At 37.9% G+C, this 22,493-nt stretch overlaps 1 protein-coding gene across 1 annotated transcript in view; it reads left to right on the top strand.

Moving 5' to 3' along the window:
- The first annotated feature begins 2,029 nt into the window (after positions 1 to 2,029).
- ATP2A3 (ATPase sarcoplasmic/endoplasmic reticulum Ca2+ transporting 3) overlaps positions 2,030 to 22,493 on the top strand; it is a 91,600-nt gene continuing 71,136 nt past the window's right edge. The window contains exon 1 of the mRNA XM_072405240.1: positions 2,030 to 2,451. Within this exon, the coding sequence (XP_072261341.1) occupies positions 2,334 to 2,451 (118 nt within the window). The 5' untranslated portion in view covers positions 2,030 to 2,333. The remainder of the gene's footprint in view (positions 2,452 to 22,493) is intronic.

Here is a 22,493-nt window from a genome sequence, read left to right as displayed (position 1 = left end):
TGCTCTATGTGAATGATTTTAAGCAGATTTAGTAGAATGTTTTAAGCTACTGGAAATCCCACCTGTAGTTTAGGATTTATAACCCAGCTCCATCTAAACCTGCTTTTTGTTTTTGTCAGATTTGGTAAATTTCATTTGTATCCTTCTGGAACATTTAGCCCTGCTTCCTGTTATAATAGGAAGTGATCAAAAATTCCTCTAATGGACACACAGGCAGAGTAGCAAGAGATGGCACGTATTGAGAATTTATAATTGTCTGTGCATTCTTTCCCAAGTGTCAATGCAAAGGCTGATCAGATTGGTCATGATGACAATTATTATTTCCTATTTAAATTTGGCAGTGCATTTAGTGATGGGTCTGCTACAGATAAATGTCTTTGTGCATTGGGTTGTCATGACTAATGTTGGAATTCCATTGCTGGATGATGTGATTGATGCTAAATCTACTTCTGGGGACATAAATAAAATAGTTCTTTTAAGTCAGTGAGTATGGGTTTGTGTTACAATAAATGTTTTTAACGTGTGTGCATGTTTTTTTACTTTACCTTTTTTCTGAAAATGGGTATGATAAACATATGTCTTCTGTACTCATTCCCCTGGGAGGGGTGGATACTTAGTTCAAAAACCTTTTTGGGGGACTGGATGTGAGGAAGAGGTCATGTTCCTTAACAATGGGGTTATCCAATGTTAAGGGAAAGCAAACATGTATGACACAGGAAAGGGGGGCTGTCTGCACTCTTGCTGCCCTCTATTTCTTGGCCATCCCGATTGCATTTAGAGGAAATCACACATTTTTTTCTCAATTGAAGAATAAAACAGATACTACCATGTACAGCTTTAAAGAAAGCCCCAAACATTCATTTTTAGGTGTTGTTTTTAAAACCACATGATAAGTCCTTTCCTGCTAAGCAGTACATTTTACCATGTCAGTACCCAGCTCTCCATGACATTTTTTTATTAGTTATTGTATTGTTACTATTATTTGTCTATGTATTCAACAAAGATTCTCTGTAAAATATGCAGCAGAATTAGACAATGGCACTCATTCATAGTTGTAGAAAAAAAAGTATATTAGTAAATCCAAGTAAAATAGTATTTCTAATAATGTTTCTACTCTATATGTTTCCTTTATTTTGTTTACTCAAGTTTACTTTGAACTAAGTTACCTGTCAAACCTGCCAGGCTTAATTGCTCTTAATGGCAATGATCAACAGGCTCATCTGGCTTCTGCAACCCCTCTGCAACTACATGGAGTAAGTATATTCTGTCTTCCTAAGTGTAACCTTCACTTATTCTAGGCTGACTATGGGCCTTGATTCCCCTATTTGCTCATGTCCCAGGCAGCAACACTTGCAGGACAGATCTTCAATGTATGTGTATGGTAGCCATAGATGACAAATTCTGCTTTAATGTGCTTAATGGGTATTTGGTTACATTTGGGGAATGTACTGAGAAGTGCACTGTATACAAAATGTTATTGCTGTGGAAACGAATATGGTCCTGTGATGTGCTTTTTCTTTGCACTGTTATGTGCTTGTGATTGCAGCAAGAGACAAAGGGAAAGGAGTATGTGATATTCACTATTTACGTCAGTAGTATGAATGGTAACTAATGTACACATAGGCCAGTTACTAAGGTACATGACAATTGTGCTCCTATTGCCTGATGGTTGTTACATTTCAAATACAGTTAGGTCTGTCAGTGTGTACAGGAGCTGTGCAATATGTTCCACAACAACTGTCACTGTCTTATCTCCACAACTCGGCGGTTTCATGACTTAACCCCTTCCTTGCTGCACCTCACTAGGTTTTGCATTCAGCTGCAAAAGAATAAGAGGAAGTGAAGCTCTGAAGTGTAGGGAGGGGGTTGTTCATATCTATACATGCTCAAAAAAAGATTTTCCACTGCGAGAAGTACCGGAGGCTAAATGTTGAACATGCTAATTTCCAGCAGGCACGGCCCAATGGGGGAGGACGAGGGGTGGTTAGTGTGGGCAGGCAGTATTTGGGTGCAGCAGGCAGCCAATGAGCAGGCTTCAGGTAGTGCAGGATAATAAAGAGCCGTGCACAGGAGGCTGCTGAAGGAACAAGCTGTGTTGCAGCAAGCTAGCAGTGTTAGTGCAGCTGAGGAGTCCCGGGGCTTCCTGACAGCATTTGTCTCGGGCACAGTCATGAGGAGGAGGGCAGAGCTGGCCGAGTCAGTGTAGAGGCGGGACCGTGACTACAGCTCACCTTCCAGCACCGGCAGACAAGGTGCAGCGGGCGCTCCTCTCCTCCACACACCGCCGCTCACCCCTCCACATCCAGCCCGGCTGACGGGGCGGCTCACCCACCATGGACAGCGCGCACAGCAAGCCCGTGTCTGAGGTACTCCGACACTTCGAGGTGAATGAGAACTGCGGAGTGAGCAGCGAGCAGGTCCGGAGGAGCAGAGAAAAGTATGGACCAAACGGTGAGTACTTCATCACACATGCAGCTCGTCACTCCTCATGTCACTCCTTATTATTAGGCACAGGACTCCTGTCCCAACTTTACCCCTATGGGGGTTATATTACTGAGGGGCTGCCATTGCCCCATGGTGTGCACATACTGTCTGATCATCATTGTCCCAAGAACCCTTACACAACAAGACTAAAATGTTCTCTATTGCAGCTTCCATCCACAGACCTCCTGCCGTAGGGTGACAACACTCACTTACTGTACTGTGGAAGAGCAGAGTTGTCACCCCGAGACAGGAAATGGGTTACACACTACACCCCACTCCTCTTTTCTCTATACCCGAAGCAGAGGTGTTCTGAAAGAATTCAGGAAGACAAAACATGTGTAAAAGTTGATTTTTTTCCAGGGTTTACTTTAACAGGGTACACGGCCATGGATCTAGAGATGGGACTTTCCTTGGTAGCTTGGGCCAACAGAGATTTCAAGGCTGCTGACCTCAGGAGATAATGACTTTTCCTTTTTTTTTGCTGGCGGGATCTTTGGGTCTTCTGGTATTAGAGAAGGACAGATGCAGTTATTTCTGACTGTAAACCCTATAAAAGTACTCTGCCCAGCTGATATGTTGATCCCCAGGTTTCAGTATAGTATCTGACCCAGTATGGGGTGCAGAATGAGGCCTCCGTAGGATTGCTGTTACCAATTCCTCATGTCTGTGAACCATGATGGCGGTTCAGTTGGTGCATAGGAAATGAATGGGGCAGCCAAATGTTGGTTTTATAAGAACTAAGTTTCCAGCAAGGTGCCAACCGCCAGGAACGTCTCTTCTCACTGCCTATGTGAATGTAATCTACATATTAGAGAGACCAATATTAGTACCTGAAGGTCAGCATAAAACTTCATCAGGATCATGGGCGCTTCAGAAATGGCATTTCTTATGTTTGTATCATGACAAGTTTACTTTGAATAAAACAAAACCTGAGCTTTGTTTTGTGTTAATCAAACAATGTAGGAGCTGTCATTTCTATCATCCTACCCTTGCCTTTGCTACTTAGTAGGTATCATGCTCAGTATAATCATGCAGCCAGTGAAATCTATAGAGGAACTCTCATGCTGCACAGTTGGTGTAGGTGAGGATGATGGAGCCAGAGCCCAAACCTCCAAACACCAGTAGCTTCTACACTCTTGTAGTTTCAGGAACACTTTAAGAATTCTTTTTAATTTTAAATAATGTACTCTAATCATAACTTTATATTTTATCAGAGATCTGTTTTCTGTAATGTTTCAAGCATCTGATATGTAGTGTACAAACTGTAAATAATTAGTGTGGGGTCATACCAGAGCCACTGATGCTGGTACATCAGATTCATATGAGAAAATAAGTGCGCAGACTGCCTGTGAATGCTGCATCAGCTGCATGGGAGCAAATGTGCTCTGAGCATGTCGGGCACGCAGCAGATTTTCAGGCGTGAAAATTTCTTATGTGATTTTAGATGTAGGAGTTGTCTGATTCACGCTTCTGTTTATGTAATAGTTCATGTAAAGTGAATCCTTTTATTATATTGTTAGGAGAAAAAGTTAACTTTTGTTAGATGGTGTCTGTCAGTTCCAGTTTGCATTTTACATGTCATAGGATGTAACATTTATGAATTTTAAGGCAGTTGAGTTTGAATCACCCAATGAGATAACCATAAAGGCTTCCTATCATCATCTGTTGTTTTATGCAAACACAGGCTTACTCGCTGTTCCTGAAAGTGGCAATCAATGTCTCTTTTTCATCTTCTAATATTCCAGATAAAATATGTGAATAGACATTTTTTTTTTTATAACGTGTTGGCAAATCTATAATCCTCAATCTTCGGTGGGATTATGGTTTTATTAATAAAACCTTGAGCAAAGGAAAAATAGTGGTGTTGGCTTTCATTTAATCTTCTCTTTGCAAATGACATCTGGATTCTCATTGTCATAGCACCAGTTTTTCTTTCTGCCAGAATCTTGTAGTGTTGCTGATTCATAGTTAGTCATGTTTAGATCTGCATTTTTTTATTTGTATCTTTTAAATGTCTATATAAACACACAGAAGACCAGATATATGAAATACTGGAGCGAAATGTATTCCGACCTGATCACTAAAGCTGTTACATTCTCCTGTAAATACACATAGATCCTTTATTTCCATTTTAGACCATTGCCCTTGGCCCCTCGGTGCTCCTGTAATTGAATATGTACACTGTTATTTTGCATAAAACTGTTTATGCATTTATAAAAAGTACTCTGCTAACACAACTACTGTGGAACTGGCAGACAGACTTTTATATACAAGGTTACAAATACTTCAAGTATTTAAGAGTATCCACAGATAATGATTTCATATATGATTATAATGTGTTCAGGCTAATTGTTGCTCCATCCCGGTAACAGGTGCAGAAATGCCTACAAGGGGCAATTGCTGAGCCTCTCTAAATATGTATCTGTGGGTGGTGTCATTTTTCCTGTAGGTGTAACAGACCTTGAGCTATAAAGTAGAACAGCAGACACTTAATAACATGTTTTAATGTGCAGTATGAGAGACCTGTAATTAAATTAATTCTTTACCTGTCATATTGTGTAATGGCTGTGAATACCATGTGGGCTGATTGCCCACCTGATTTTTTTCTTATAAATGCTGTGACCTGTGAGCTTTTTTTTTTTTTTTTTTTCTAATACTAAGCAAATGTGTATGGTACGGTTTTGTTTTACTGTTGTAATCGTCTTTTGGTGTGCAGTTACTACTTGTAAAGAATATGTAAACCCAGTCACTAAAATATCATCAAGCTTTAAGTTAATGTAACTTTTTTTTTTTCTTCAAATGTTTAACTTTTTTTTCTATTCATGGTGGTTCTGCTATGAAGATTCTTACTCAGGCAACTTCTAGCACGGTGTTGCATAGCTCTTTTGGTGTGTCTCATTTGTGCTTGTTGTCATCCTGTCGCATGGGCTTCTAGAGCAGACAGACAGTTTACACAGACATGCTTCCACCATAAAAAGTTCCATGATGGCACTTCTGGATTGCATGCTTATAGACAAGTTACAAATAAGCTACTGGAGACCAGCAGCATGCAAACTCCGCAAGAGATGGGATAGGGTGAAACATATATTACATTTAAATCAAATATATACTGCTAAACATTGTATTAACTTAAAGTACAACTATGGTTCAGCTTCTGAAATTGGCATCCAGACAGGTCAGTGCAAAAGGGGACAGGTGATTTTCTGGTGAAAAAAAAAAAAAAAAAAAGCAGCTGCGTATCATGCTGGCATATACTGGGTATCCTGACATGCCCCAGAGGTGTCAGGACTGGATGAGCACCCTGCAGGAGTTTGGTGATCTGGATTGGATGGGCCAGGATAATCTAAAGTCAGGAAACCCAGAACAGGAGAATATGATGGTGCATGCATAGGGAAGTGTATTAAAAAAAAAATGCCCAAATGTCATTTTCATTAGTTTTTACATCAGTTGTGTCAGTTTTTTACATCCTGAGGCTAGATGGCATATTTTCCTAAAGTGCTAGATTGCCTTGAACATATGGCAATAAATGTAAAAAAGTATACGGTGCTGTTTAGTACCTTAAAAAAACAAACACTGCAATACCACAGGAAATTATTATTATTATTAAATCAAATTTTTTTTTTATCCAAACTATTATTAACATTTTTGAAAAAACATATTAACAGTAACAAAATAGGGGTAGGGGGTGGGAGATGCTAAAGAAATACAAAAACTGTACAGGGAATATTCCACATAGTCTAGTGAAAATCTCTAGCTAAAGAGCATACAGCATCAAATCTGTGACATAACATGAAGTCAGTACATAAATTGATCAAAGGATCTGACAACATATAGAGACACAAAACAGGTTCTGAAAATAACACTGTCTAAGCAGAAAGGGTCGGACCCAAGTGGCACTTAAACTAAGTGCCCTATAATATGTCCAGCAACCCCACATAGCATTAAATTTATCTTGGCTACCCCCTAAACTAGCTCCACCTTATGGAGCCATAAACCTACATTTGGGGTGACTGTTGAATTCCAATAAAATGGAATACAAGAGTTGGCAGCAACGATTAAGATGTCTAAGAATAAAACTTAGCCTTCTCTGGAATTGTATTATGCTGCAGCAGAAAAAAACCTGGATCTTGTGGCATAGTATAATTTGTGACTCTCCGAATAAGGGCCCTCACTTGTACCCAAAAAGGCCGTAGTACTTGGCAAGATCTATAGCATACAAACCTTTGCCAGGTTATACCGCCAGCATCTGTCAGTAACCCCAGGAAGCTGTGTAACCTCTCCGGGGTTGTGTACCATCTTGACAGAATTGTAAAACTTAATTCCTGATATCTACTGCTGATAGAGGACTTACGAACCAAGGTGAGTATTTTATCCTTCTGATTGCCCTCTATGGGAATTTGGCCTCCCATGCTTGTAGGTATGTAGGCGAGAAATTTTCAGGGGCAGAGTTAGGTTCAGAGTACAATATGGGGAGAGAGAGTTTTTTTTTTTGATTTACAGGTTACAAAATGTTTGCAAAATGGCTACAGCAGTATGCAGAACCAGAAACTCTGCAATAGAGTCTCTAAAGATAAACCAAAGAGTAAATTAGCATAACTCTCCATCATCCAGGATTCTCCTAAATAATAGTTTTGGGTGTAAAGCCACAATAGTCACAGTTAAAACTCGCTTCACTGCCAGTTGGAAACATCCCCATATCAGCTTCATGTCTTCTTATAGAACAGAACACAGAAACCATTTAGGCAAAATAGGGACATGGCACAGCATTTCAGCTCCCTGCACCCCTGAACTGGTGTTGGTGGGGGCCCATGCAGTTTGCTCTACCCTAAAACCATCTCTGATATCAGTTTTTCTCTTTGTACTACTCATTAAACACCCTTGTTGTTACTTGTCCCCTGACTTCTCCTCGGGTCAGTAAAGCTCCAATCCAATCAAGAGTGGGCCATTTGGCTCTCTGCACCTCCTTTGCTGGTAAACTAAAATGGCTTGATAGGCTGAATTCTGGGCTACAGGCCATATGTTGGATTACATCTGCTTTAAGGCCAAATTGACTGTCTATGCACTTTGCTAAAGCATGTGACTATATGTGTTCTAATATTTTTGGATGGAACCCCATTGCATTCAGCTAGCACCCCAAAACACAGAGGTGTATACTCTTTGCTGCTAAATAAAAGTTTGGTTCTTGGTGAGGCATCAAGGTTGCTCTTTATGAAAATTCTAGCTGTCACACTTTATTGATGATCTGGTGGTTTAGCTACTATTGAAACACTGGGATGAAACAAACATGCAGATTAGGAGTTCCACACATTTTACTGGCTGCATACTTTTAGAAATGGCTGTTGTATGTTTTTCTAATCACAGTGTCCTTTTAGCAAATATGTGGTTTCTATAATAATCTGGTGTGGGGACTGTTGATCAGGCACCTCCAGGTCCAGCACGACTGTATGCCATTGTCCATATCTGTATTTTTTTAATAAATCAGTTCTGAGTGGTAGAGTTGTATATGGCCTCCCCTTATGCCTTTGTATCATTACATATATATACTGTTGGCCTTTAGATTTTAAAAAAGAGGAATTTTCACAAATTTATATATATTCAATTTCAGAAAAAATACGGTAACATAAATATTTGGGCATAAATTTGCCTCAGTATTTTAATACCCTGGGGGTTTGTTGGTAAAATCAGTTTCTTATCAGGTTTGTATATTTTAATCACAGACCAAGTGTCGTAGGGTTCTTGGCTCCCCAAGTTATTCAGGTAAGATAGATGAGTGGTTTACGTGTGGTACTGCAAAAATGTGCAGCACTGAAATAGGGGCTTCATCATGTTCAGCTGGACTTGGTTTTGTATATTCAGTGACATGTCTAAGCCATGTCTAGAGCTGAAGAAAATTAGCTTTGACAAGCTTTGAAACATCTTCAACATTACAAGAACAAACCCAGTTGAATTTGACTATTAGATATGCAATGACCTGATAAATGGGAACCTTCCCAGGCATGTACCTGAAGTATTTTTCTGTAGCAATTCAGATGTTGTAGCGCCTGCTATTTTATCAGATACATTTTTCTTCATCATTTTACATATTTGAATTAAATATAATTTTCTGAATATGTACAATTATCACAAGGTTCCCTATAATTTGTTATTCCTTTCTACAGTTTCTGTGATAACATATAGATACAACTTCAAACAATTATTCTTAGAAATACATCTAGCGTAATGAATTATTACCCCATCACACACACACGCCTGTGCATATAGAGGAGAAAGAAAGCAATATACTTACAGTGCTAGCTTCCATGCTCTTATTCTTTCAGCAGATTGCTACACAGGAATCCTCTTTTCCCTTTTATGTCTTTTTGTGCTTCATGTAGAACAGATATTTAAAACTTTATTTCCTACCCATTACCATAATTGATCCTGATTTGAACTATCTTGAGTCATTTGATTAAAGGAATAACTTGTTTAAAGTGCATGTCATTTAATGTGTGACCATGAGGACAGTAGAATACTCAAGAAGATTACTTTAAACAAAATGGTTTACTGTGATCAGTACACCAGGGGAGTTAAGGAACTAAAGATACTATACATAGAAATATCTACTTCTGCTAATGTGCATTCATTTGGTCAGCCTCCATTACCCTCCTAAGCCCTCAAGTTTCTTCTTAAATTTGTTCAGCAACCTCATTTTCTGATGAGCCTGCCTGAGAAGGCAGCCCAAGTGACCAAATGTAATCCCACCTCTCTATACAGCATTACGTGTACAGCACTCATTCCTTCATCTGTTGCTGGAATCTACTATGAAGCATCATTTCCAGTGAAGGTGACCTGATGTCTGTATAGGGCCCTACTGTATTATCAGGCAGACGTTTCCCACCTTAGTAGCCCTGTTCTTTGTCTAGCTGTGCTATCTTATTATAGCCTAGGACTAGTAAATTACTATTTTGTTACCAAACTCACTGATGAAATCATTATTGGAGCTTTTTAAGGATCCTCCCTGTTTTAAACAAATAAATCAGATAAAAGCAATGAAACTTTTTGTAGATCTCCCAATGCATCATGACAGTAGATCTTGAACTAATACATTTTCAAGCATATAATATGGTCAAACGACAACTATGTGAATTTGTACAGAATATGGCAAGATTTGGAACATCTTAAACAAGGTCTTAAAATTAGCCACAGTGCTTACTGATTCATTGCAAATCTAATTACAATAGTCTATACCTAATTTTGCATGGTTGTTACTTTCTATAATTTACAATGTTTGTGAAAACTGCAACTGATTTCAATAGCAATTGGCAAAAGGTGTGGTCCCTATATTGCTAGCATTAACTTTACTTTGCAGCAATTATCAGAACCGAACAGGTTTGCAGTAATTTTTAAAAACTGTGCAAAAGATATGTTGCCCTTGAAGCTGTAAAAAATGCCCTCAATCATGGTTATAAAATTCCCCATCATTTTTCTTATTGCACTGTCCCTGGCTTCAGTGGGAATCAAATTTGGCTCCTGAATTAAACAAAAAATTGGGGTCAATTTAGACGAACTGTCGATGAACAAAGGCAAATTTGACCAACACTGGTTACCAGGACTGCAATAAACCAATCATTTTTGTTGTGGTTGGATACTTTATTATTATTCTTAAAACAAACTTTGCATTAAAAAGTGTATTTTAGCAGGTAAACTTGTGTTTATTTGCAACAACAAAAATGCCTTGCCTGTGTGAATAGCCTGGCCTTCTGCCCAATAGATGTTGGATAGATTGCAGCATCACATGCCTTGGTTTTCAGCTTATACCGTTGTCGACTTTCTGGTCCTCTGGTTACAGCATTGTCTTTTTGCTTGATGTATAAAATAAAAATCTACTATGATTCAATAATTCTTTGATGCATAGTTGTCAGTTTGTTTGTCTTTTTTTTTTTTTTTTTTTTTTTTTTTTGCAAAATGGGTTTTGGTATTTCCACATGTTAGCAGTATTACATGTATAATTTGCTAGTAAGGTTCCTAAGTATTCCTAATCTACATTTTGTCTACATTTTGTAGATTCTGTTTAATTGCCCTGCATGCACGCTGCAAGTAGCACCCTCTTTTCCTGTATTTCCGGTATAATGGTCTGTTTCTGTATAGATGCTACATAGTCACACTTTTATTGTTGTTGTGTTTGTGTGTGTTTTTCAGTATCTGTTATTATGTCTTCATGGGCAGTGCATGGTACCACCTCCCTTACATCTGTTTTAGGCATCTGCTCTTTTTTGCTTTGTAACTACACTGAACAACTTCCTATCTGATCATCATCTTTGCTTTTTTTTTGTCTTAAATAATGCTAGTTGAAAACCACAGTCCTTGAATAATTTAACCCCGCCTAACGCTTGCTACAGTTTTCCACTTCCTTATCGCCCTGTAAACTACCGTATTTTTCGGACTATAAGACGCACTTTTTCTTCCCCAAAACTGGGGGGGAAAAGTGGGTGCGTCTTATACACCGAATACACGTTAAATATACCGGTAATTAAAAAAAATCATACTCACCCGATCCCGCGATGCTGTGGGCTTCTTCTTCTCCTCGCTCTCCTCCCGGCTGCAGCGCGTGTCTCCTCCTCCTCTGAGCGAGGAGAAGCCGACACCCGTGCCCCCGCGATCTCATAAGCAGGCTGGATCAGCCTGCTTATGGGATCGCGGGGGTATGCATGTCGGCTTCTCCTCGCTCAGAGGAGGAGACACGCGCTGCAGCCAGGAGGAGAGCCAGGAGAAGCCGACACCCGTGCCCCCGCGATCTCATAAGCAGGCTGGATCAGCCTGCTTACGGGATCGCGAGGGCACGGGTGCCGGCTTCTCCTGGCTCTCCTCCCGGCTGCAGCGCGTGTCCCCTCATCCTCCTCTGAGCGAGGAGAAGCCGGCACACGTGCCCTCGCGATCCGGTAAGCAGGCTGGATCAGCCTGCTTATGGGATCGCTGGGGTATGCGTGTCAGCTTCTCCTCGCTCAGAGGAGGAGGAGACACGCGCTGCAGCCAGGAGGAGAGCGAGGAGAAGAAGAAGCCCACAGCATCGCGGGATCGCGGTATCGGGTGAGTATGATTTTTTGGCACAGGGTGATCAGAAGGGGATACATTGTGTCAATGTATCCCCTTCTAATCACTCTGTGTCAATGTATCCCCTTCTGATCACTCTGTGTCAGAGTGATTAGAAGGGGATACATTGACACAGAGTGATTTTTTAGTATTTTGTTCAGAATCTTTTTTTTCTAGGTTTTTCTCCTTTAAAATTGGGTGCGTCTTATAGGCCGGAGCGTCTTATAGTCCGAAAAATACGGTATTCTCTCAGGTTGATATCTTTGATTTTATGTGATAGGTTGTCTAAGAAATCTCAATATGTTTGAACAGAGTTTTTTTTTTTTTTTTTTTTTTTATCCATGTATTTTGTCAGAAGATGCAGTATGGAAATGATATGAAAAGAGCTTTCCGCAGCCTAAGTTTGGCCTGCGTACTGTCCACGTTGGATCTCGACCATAGATAGATATATATATTTACACACACACAATAATTAAAACCGTAAAGGAGCAATATTTTAAAGGAGTAACTTCAGAATACTATAGATAAATGCCTTAATATTAAGGATGCTGGTTACTGTCAAAAACACTTTAAATACACTTTAATTACAAGGGGATGTGGCAACTATGGTAACTCCCTGGTCGACATATATATATGTAATTAAAGTGTTTTTGACAGTAACCAGCATGCTTTAACATTAAGGCATATATCTATAGTATTCTGAAGTTACTCCTTTAAAATATTCCTCCTTTACGGTTTTAATTATTGTGTGTGTGTGTTATTGGGGACTTTTCTCACAAGTAGGTTGGTTCAGGGGTGATGCGTTTACCTCTTTCTAACTGCACGAAACCACAGAAGTTGCCAAAGCCTTTAAAATGTTGCTTGCAAGATAAAAAAAAAATGCAAAGCATTTGGAAAGCTTCAGTAACACAAAGCAAATGTTCTTACTGCCTGTATGAACAAAGCCAGAAAGCTCACAACTACATTCACAAGCAGTACATTTTTTAGGGGAAGTTCTTTATGCATACAGAAAGCCCCATTTTGTAGCGTTGATAAGTACATTTTCATTATTTTTCAAACCACAACAGGTAGCTAATGATCCCTGAATAATCTGTGGTGTGTGGTACTTTTCTGTTTTAGAGAAAGTGGGGTTTTCCTTTAGATCTAGGACATCACATATGCCACTGCATCTCATAGATATATTTGTTTGTTACATATTTGCTGGTCTTGAAAGTTTGCACAGTCTGATATGGTAATATTCTGAATTTCCTGTTTCTGTATCCAGAATCCCAGTTTATTTCCATAGGGTTTGTTTTCTCTTCTGAGGTTCCTTTTTTAGTATGTAGCCTGCAACCACGGTAAAAGTATACTGGTTTGCATGTGCTAATTTTCCTAAAGGCAAAAAAAGGCCCATCTTATTTGGCTTCAAAACTAATCCTTCATTTGCATTGCAAAATAACCAAAGGTATGTTTAACTATTATATGTGTTGCATAATGCTGAGTGCAAATCTTTACATTTTTTGTTCTTTTAGAAGCAAACCAGTATTTGTCCTAAATAGAATGGTTGGTTTCTTTAGGTTCAGAAAGGCTTGGGGCATAAGTAAATTTATGTTTTATGAAAGTTTAAATCCCAGTTTTTGATTTTGCACATTGCCTGCCCCCCAGTGCATAGAAATGCCTCCACATGTTTTTATTGGCCAGTCACTGTATTGGGCTGCTTCTCTGAGATGTGTGGATGGTGGGAGGGAGTAGGTAAACCTCAGGGTTATGAGGAAGTGCCGAAGCTTTGCCAAGTTAGAATGGTTTTGTATTTGGGCAAGTCCAAAGACACTGAAAGCTGCTACTAGTGCACAAGAACCACTTTGTCAACAATTTTTACCATTCTTAGAGACGGGATCTCTGTAATATAGTTGGATTTTCAAACTTATGTAGGAGTAAGTTCCTTGACTCTGCTTCCCTCCAAACAATAGGTTTGCCTGTTGCTTTTGCTACAGTAAAAAGAAAACCCAATCGACTAGTTTTATATATACATAGGAAGTTCTTTTTATTGTTTGTTTATAATGAAGTCAGATATTTAAACCTAATTGTCTGCTACAACAGATAATTGATACAGCCCTGCCCACCCTTGTGTATTTGCGGTGCTTTTAAATGCATGTATAACTGGACCCAGAATGTTTGGTGAGTTTTGGTTATGTTCACATCTTAAAGTTCATACCTAGTTTTACTACGTTTTGTCAAAACAACATCGACTATAGACATGTAACGTCTTGAAAACTTAGTTATAATGTAGGTATAACATAAAGTTATATTGTGGGCAAAGTATTAATGCATAAAGTCATAGTTTATGTGAACAAAATATAAAAACATCAAAATAGAGTACATTAGCTTTGTTTGAGCCTCTTAAAAGCTGAACTCCAAATTGCTAAATGCACAGATGAAATAATATGCGAGGACCATAAAATTTGTATTTCTCTCCATCTAGTTGTGGGAATTACAGTTTTGTCACCTGGCAGATCTCTGCTGGTCAGGGGAGAGAAGACTTTTTCCCTGCTGCTTCTCAGTAACATTTACAGTTCTCTAATAACCCCCAACCCCACTGCCTGCTATTGAAAACTAAAAGGAGAAGCAGCAGACTGGTGAGACTAATTTTCTGCCAATCCTTTATTCTGCTACTTTTTTTCCTGTATTGCAGTATAAGTAAATGGCCTAGTGTGAGGCTTCTTCATACCCCAGACAATTAGGTAAAGAAAACCAGGGGTAACAAAAAAGTGGAGAAACATATATATAACAAAAGTCCGGTCTGTGAATATACAGAACAGAAAGCACATCATCAACAGCGCTGGCTGTTCATATTAATCACCACATATTTGACAGGTTAGACATAGACATATTGAATAGAGAGTATTGGAGCCAAGGTTCTGAGATTTCAGCAAACTTGTCATATGTATCAGTTACTGAACTCAACAATTTTTCATTGATGAATAATTGCATCAGGAGGACCTCGTGGTGAAGAACTAACTGTTGTTTCCAATCCTTAGCTGTCTGTTTAGCCGCCAAAAGAACATAGGAACATAATTAAAATTGACTGTTAGTCAAGGATGGAGGCTTGAAATGGAGTGATGCCATCCATGGATCTCTGGTTATAGTCTTCTGGACCAGTGTGCTCCACAATTTAAAAATCTTACCCCAGAACCGTATTATAAAAGGGCGTTGCCACCACACGTGGACTTCCATGCCCGGTTCCCCACAACCTCTAAAACATAAACCCAAAACCTGTGGAGAAAAATGTTTTACCTTGGCCTGGACCATATAGCATCTCATAGCGACCTTACCGATTCCATCATAGTTATATTGATGGAACAAGTTGTCGCCTTTGTCCATATATTGAACCATTCCACGTCCGATTTAGTACTCTGAGATCCTTTTCCCACTGTACTGTGTAAAGATGCAGTTGAGGGCGTATACTTTTTGTTTGATTCTGAGTAGAGTATCAAAATTAATTTAGGTGCTAGTGGCGTGCGTAGGCAGATATGCTCCAACACTGATAATTTTGTAAGTCCAGTGCCCAACAGGGATGTAATCTAATGTTTTAGTTGGATATAATGGAATACTTCCGCACTAGAAGCCTGGTGAGTGCTGTTTGTCTCCCAACTAAGAATTCCTGATTTCCCCTTTAAAGAATGTAAAGTTTTATATCCATGGTCCACCATTGGAAAAAGATCAGCTTTGGAGGACCATGCATGTGTGTTGACCATTTCCAGACTGTTTTGTACCTAAATTTTTACTTAAGTTATTGGCTGTCAGTCACACTTACAAAAGTTGTTGTTCTGGCTTTTGGACCATGTATTGGTGAGCACTGATGGCGTTAGAATAGTGTTTCTCCACCAGGGTTCCTCATCCACCAGAGGTTGCTGGGAGTTCCTTGAGCAACAAGCAAATTGTGCCTTTCAGGTACATTTAAGTGACGGCAATGATCTTTTTTGCTATTCATAAGGGTTATATTCTTCCCATCGGACAAGGACATTATTCCAAATGAGTACCATACTAATGTACTGTGAGTTGTGGAAAAACTAATTTTTTTAGGGGTTCTCTGAAGACCTGAAATTTATTTCAAGTAGTTCCCCCATGGTAAAAGGTTGAAAAAGGCTACATTAGGAAACAAATAGCACTATATGTTCTGGGGTCCTCTGCAGCAGATGTTCTTTGTTTTTCAAGTCTTAAATAAAAATCACTAAATAACAAACGTGTGGACAAATTCAAGAAGTATAGTAGCGGATGGCTGTGATAATTCAGTGTTTGTCTTTGGGCAGTTTTATTCATATCTATTCAGAGATTCTGCTGCTTACAAAATATTCCTACTATAGTTTACATTATGATTTGATGTCTCCTTACTGTGTAGTTTTTGAGATAAGTGCTAACAGAAGGATATCGTTATTTATTATGAACGAAGGAGAAATTCTTAAATTCTAAAGGAAAGAAATTTCCTGACTCATATTTCTGTGTTGCCCACACCATCCACCCCCAGAACCCACACTAGATAAATTATCTGATTCATATAACTGTGTGCGCCAGCCTCTGATACAGGTTCCTGCAGGGAATTTGTTCATAATTGAGGGGTATTATAAGCTTACAATAGCGTCTTATAGCTAAAGCTTGTATGAAACAGCAACAGTTTTTTTTTCAGTCTTTCATTGGCTTATGTAATATTCACTGTTTTAAATGAGCAGCAGAACTGAAATAAAATGTAATTGTTGACAGCAATGTGTGTCTTAAGTGGTTTCTGCTATTTATTTATTTTCCTTTTCTTATAAGTGTATAGGCAATCAAACAAAATCATATACTGCAATGTATTTAGAAGATAAAATTAAGTAAATTGGTTAAATAAAACAAATTTACATTCAAATGTATTACTGTTCTATACACTGTTGACTGCAGGACTCTGTAGAAACTTATCTGAACCCCATCAGTAATTAGACAATGATATGATAAATAGTCTGAAGGTCTAATGGAAATTAATAATTGCACTTCTTGTCTTGAGCTGTTAATGTCAGCAAATTTGTTGTGTTGCCATAATTACCCTACAGGTCTATCAATTGTATTACTAAACCTATTGTTTACAGACTGGTTATATTACTAGGTGGCTTGTTCAATATTCAATTGTTTTAAAAGGACAAGAACCTTTGGTTTGAAGCTGTGGTATATAAAGCCGCATACACACGTGCAATTCTTGTCGTTGGAAAGGATCCTTTCCAACGATAAGAACCGCAAGATGCATGAACGAGTGCTGTACATACAGCACCATTCTGCTCTATGGAGAGGGGAGGGGGAGAGCGACGAAGCGGCACCCTGCTGCGCGCTCTCCCCCTTCCCTCGCATTAGGGTCGTTCGTGGTTCGTGGACCTGCCAGGACGGATCCACAGACGATGAACGACGTGGGCTGTACACACGCCAGATTCTCGCCTGATATCCGCCCGAAGCCGATTATAAGCCCTAAAGGCACTGTTTGGAACTATTATCAGTTTATTCTCCACCTCCAATATTCATAAGCCCTTTTTGGAGTTTTGCTCAATATGTAGCAGTGATTACAAACTGAAAAAATTAAAATCCTCTAAACAGATTTCAGTTTACTGAAGTCAGACAAGTCAAACATTAATTCTGGGTTGGATGCTTCTAGTTACTGCACTTTGCACCTTGAGAAATATGTGTTTCTTGTGCAGAACTGCAGCCATTTATTGACTCTTTGGTAACCTCAAAAATTCAAACCATAAAACTAGTCATCTTACCCTTGGCATAAACACTGGTAACAAACACTGGGTAATAATACATTTCAACTATACCATAGGGTGAAAAACTTTAGTACTTACGTACTAAAATACTGCAGACTAAATTTTGCTTTTACTATATACTGTGGTAATACATTTTGCTTTTACTATATACTGTGTTAATAAAACTCGCATCTAAAAATCAAATTTGTACAAATTAGACATGTGACTTGACTGGGCCAAGTAGACAACCTGATTAAAATTCCTCTCATGTATACAGACTTAACTCAAAGGTTGAGCCTGTGTATGAATATGACTTTGTCATTTGTTTGACATCCAGCATCTGGACCTAACTTTGTAGCTGGAAAAAGAAGCAAATGTACACAACCTGAAAAAAAAACTTGTTAAGCTGTCAGTAGATTAAAAGCTTTTTTTAAATAAAAATCTGATTTTACATGCTTTGGGATTATTTATTGAACTTTTACCGAAAAACTACTACAAATAGGCCACACTAAAATCAAAGAAAATTCATGTCTATTTAATAACTTAATTCCAGACACCATCAGAAAGCAAATGTTTTATTTTGTTGCAAACACCCCAAATGGCACTCTATCCTCACTGCGCAGGGTGACATCGGGTGACGTAGCCTGCTTTATATGGAGGATGGGGCGGGGGGAGTTCTAATCTCGCTGCGCAAAGTCAATTTTACGCTTTTGTAAACATATGTAAAGTAACTCTACCCTTTTATATAATGAGAAACTTTTGGTGATAGGTCCGCATCATCAGGTGAGAGAAAAATAAATCCCCCAGAAATTTGTCCTTGGCTTTCAAAATGAAATCTTATTTTTAGCTAAATCATAATAAACCAGAATGTGGAAAAAATCCTTAGATGTTCTATGTATGTGCAGTTTTTTTTTGGTTTTTATAGTCCTGATCCTAGTAAATTGAAAATGTGTATATACAAAATGGAAATGCAGTACTAAACATGCCATTTTCACAGAGATTTTAAAGCTTCTTTAGGAAGTCTGTGACCCATTATTTACCAATTTCTTAAATAGAGGTGTGGTAATCCAACATGGAGTGTGTATGCTAATAATCTGATATTCCCATTGCCTTTCATGTGGGTTCAAAAATGTTTTCCTGCAGCTGTAACCTTCTGTCAGGAGCCATTCCCCACAAGAGATTTGGCCCTGGGTATACCCGAGGGCCTTATTTTCGAGTTGTTTAAAAAATTGTCCACAAAGCTTAAGACTTTTTCTGTTGCATAATAAATATTAATGCTGTCATTTTTCATTTTCATCTTGTAGTCTGCAGAGGATGAGGTGAATATGCTTTATGTAAGTCTTCCCTGAACTTGAGTTATTGTGATAAATTTATAATCGTATTCAGCAGCCCTTATAGAAATGTTCCCACTCTGTGGTTCCAGGTGTAGTATAATATGTCCTAAAAATGAGCAGACTTGGCTCATAAATGAAGTGTAAATAAATGCATTTCCACTAAGTTACTGGAGTGTGGTTTTAGATTATGTAATAGCAAAATGTAATGCCAGACCACAAAATGCTGAAGACATACACTAAAAGTAAAGAGAAATTAGTTGGGAAAAGTTAAGGTTGAGTTTCACAGTGACAAAAATACAGTCATTGGAAGAAACGCTACCAAGTGTTCCATGCCCAAGGGTAAAAATGTTTTAAGGAAAACCCCTATTTTTTTCCTTTGTGATGTATAATCCAAGGTCCCACGTCCAAATGATGCCTTTTTTTCCCCAGAATAAAATGTAATTTTACAATTATTATACATGCTGTACATACAGCATACTCCAATGCAACATGTTGATTGCATATCTCTTCACCATAAACGCTTGTTCCTAGCCTCCCTAGGACAGTCTTTCCATCACTAAATGCTCGTTTGTCTTCATAAATTCTTTGTGGGTATCCGATAAAATGAGGACAACATCAATTGTTAAACCACCATATTTAAATATTCATTTCCCTCTCTACCAAGAATTAATGAAAAAAATTGACTGGTACTTGAGGAGAATGTATTTGATATCACAAAGCGCCCAAGTGTTCAGAGTGCCCCGGGACTTAAAAAGAATCGAATTGTGGTGCTCCGGATTTAACCTGTGTTTTTTTTTTTCTCTGCTACTTGTTCTGACCTTTTGCCAGGAAATGATTTCCTGTTTAACATAACTGCTGCCTTTATGTAGTCCAATGTTATAATGCTCCCACCAGATGGGTCATTCTAGTTTGGGCAGGGTAGCCTAATGTTATACCAAGTTAGGAACAGAAGCAGGAAAACCTGCAGTTACATGGTAACTTGTATTGCCTAAGCAGGTAAAAGGCATTTACAATAGTTTTTTTTTTTTTTTTTTTCCCCTGCAGATATACATGAGCTCTTCTAAAGCGCAACTCACCTATTTCTGTTCCATCACAGGGCACCACTGCCATCTTCCTTCCCTTCTTCCTCCCCTGGGTGACTTTCAGCCATCTGGCTCACAGGGGAAGCTGGCATTCCTTGGAAACCAAAGCAGATGCTGCACATGCGCAGTTGAGCTTTGTCGCCAGAAATCTGGATCGATCAGGCAGGTAGGACTGATTATTGCCAAAGGGATATTGCCTGTCCCTTTCTGCAATAATAACCTAATCGAGCATTTGTAAAGTAGAACTTTAATTCCACTTTAAATATTAGTTTTTAATCTATTCAGTTAGGCTATATAGTTCCTACATTTTCTTTTTGCCTCATGTAAAACGGGTAAACATCTTTCCTTTTAATATATATACAAAAAGCAGTTTGTTTTATTCTTTTTTAGCGCTGTAATTTTCAACTTGGCTGTTTCTAATGGTAATTTTAGGTCTCCGAACTAATCCTTTATAGTAAAACACAAAATCATTCTATCTAAATAGCAAGAATATACTAAACTATCTACCTAATACATTTATGTGGTGACTTATACATTATGCCATTTGTCAAAAAACAAACCTGACGAAAAAGCAGACATTACCATTTGCCTAAATAGTTTTTATTAGATAAATTCATATAAATTTTAACCTGTGCATTCATTGATAGGAACAGTTTCTGGTAAATGCCGTCTGCTGTATCAGAGTTTTACACTTTGCAGAAAGCCTCCTGGCCACTCACTAACTATGAAATCCTGTTGGTCACTGCCTATAAAAGCATTCAAATAAACTTGCCTATTATCAAGCCTATCTATATTGTTACAGGGTATGGTTTTGCCCACAATACATATCTGGATCTGGAAAAAAATATATTTTTTTTGGGTCAATTTATCAGTATTTGCCCAAGACAGGCATGTTTGTAATAGACTGTGGTATACTTCAATTAGATAGAACTATCACTGGGTTTTATTAATGTCTAGGTCTATGTTTGGGAGATTTAGTCTAGTCCATATCCATTTGTCTTGGTGACAGTTGTTTCTGGAACAAACATAAGGGAAAAAATGTTTAGTTTTTTACAATAGTTATGAAAAGGAACTTCAATGGTAAAATTGTTCTGGTAACCACTGCCCAAAAGGGAAAATACCCTTTCTTTGGAGAGTTCTTCTACATTCTGTTGTCACTGTAGATGGAAAGAAAACTCCACAATGTGACTAGCTGTTAGAGAGGAAGAAAAAAAAACGTATATTTTATTTTTATTTTTTTGCAGAGCTCTACTATCCAGGCCCTTTATTTTTGATAAAAATTCGTAGACCAGATTGTAAGATATTAAAACTTTTCATGAGAACTGCATTATATTTCAACCATAAGGAACAAAACAGAAAACAATCGTTACCTGACTTCTGGGATGCTTAGAACTGCAAACCTAAAAACAAATAAATTGTATTTTATTCTAGCCTTGCAGGAACTTACTAATATAAATAATTGTTATTAAAAAAAAACATAAGACAATTACAAAAAGTACATGCTGCATATAAATGAAGAAATGTGCCGCATAGTATTGTAATATCGTAGTATTTATATAAAACTACTTTCTATGTTGCAAAAATTAAATGCAGATATTCGTGTGTAAATATGATACTTAGGTTACTTGGCAACACAGTGGCTCAGTCTATACTCAGACTATATTTAAAAAGGTAAAAGTTCAACAAGCAAGGTTTTTATTAAATTGCATGCCCACTGTTTTTATATTCATATTCAGGAAGTCAGCAAGCGAAAAAAAAAAGCAGTTATGCTTTACAAGGCAACACCGTGTTCAGTGCTCTTCCTGTTTAGTAACAACTTACTCTTCCTGTAGTTTGAACATTCATTTTAAGAGTATGTGTACTGTGTAGGGAAAGTTTTTTTTTTCTTACTATATTTTTTTTCAATTAAACACTTGGGCATATGATGTGAACAAAACAAATTAATTATGGCTCTTGTTTTACTTTCCAAAGTCAAGTAGGCATTAAGAGTAGATGAATGTGATGAATTACCTAGTAGTTTTATCTTTGAAGAAAATGGTTAAAAAGGTAAACTTCCATTTTATGTATTTAAAGCCAAGCTGTTTAAATATATATGCAGTTACTTCCAAAAACATTTTACCCAAAAAGTATCCTTATTGCTTGAATGGGTAGCTTTAAAATAGTAAGTAATTATATTTGTTGTTAAGCTGTAGAGAGAGAGAGAGACTTCTGTAGTATACCTAGCAATCCAATATTTACATTGGTAATGAGCAGTAGTACTGCAATATTAGCGACAATATGAATGGGAGCAGGCTGGAACTTTGCAGATTTCTTTATAGTATGACCATTTTCCAAGAATTGGAATTTTTTTAAATTGTATTTCTTTATAATGCTTTGCTAACGATATTGCTGTGTTTTGAAATAGATTGAATTACAACCTTTGTATTATGATAAGTTTTGTATCCCCATATTTTTGCAAATCTACTAGCCTGCATCACAGAAAATGTGCAATGTTGGGTTACTAGTATTTTTTTAATTTTTAATTCTCAGATGCTGACCTGGGCATTTTCCTTCTGAGACATACCGTAGTAGCTTCAGGTGTTGTTTTCTGTACATTAGGTTATTCTATAAACTATACAGGTGGATAAAATTTATGTTGAGCATGGATAAAAACTTCCAGTTTGTTCTGTTTTCTTCCTAATACTCTCTCTTCTACTATTGTATGGGCTAATTCTTGTCTAGGTAACACTAAGTCCAATCAAATGTCAGTTCATTTCAATCATATCAATGAAAGACTAATT

This window comes from Pyxicephalus adspersus, chromosome 1, assembly GCF_032062135.1.
Source record: "Pyxicephalus adspersus chromosome 1, UCB_Pads_2.0, whole genome shotgun sequence".
NCBI classification, from domain to species: domain Eukaryota; kingdom Metazoa; phylum Chordata; class Amphibia; order Anura; family Pyxicephalidae; genus Pyxicephalus; species Pyxicephalus adspersus.
This window is presented reverse-complemented; position numbering and strand designations above follow the sequence as displayed.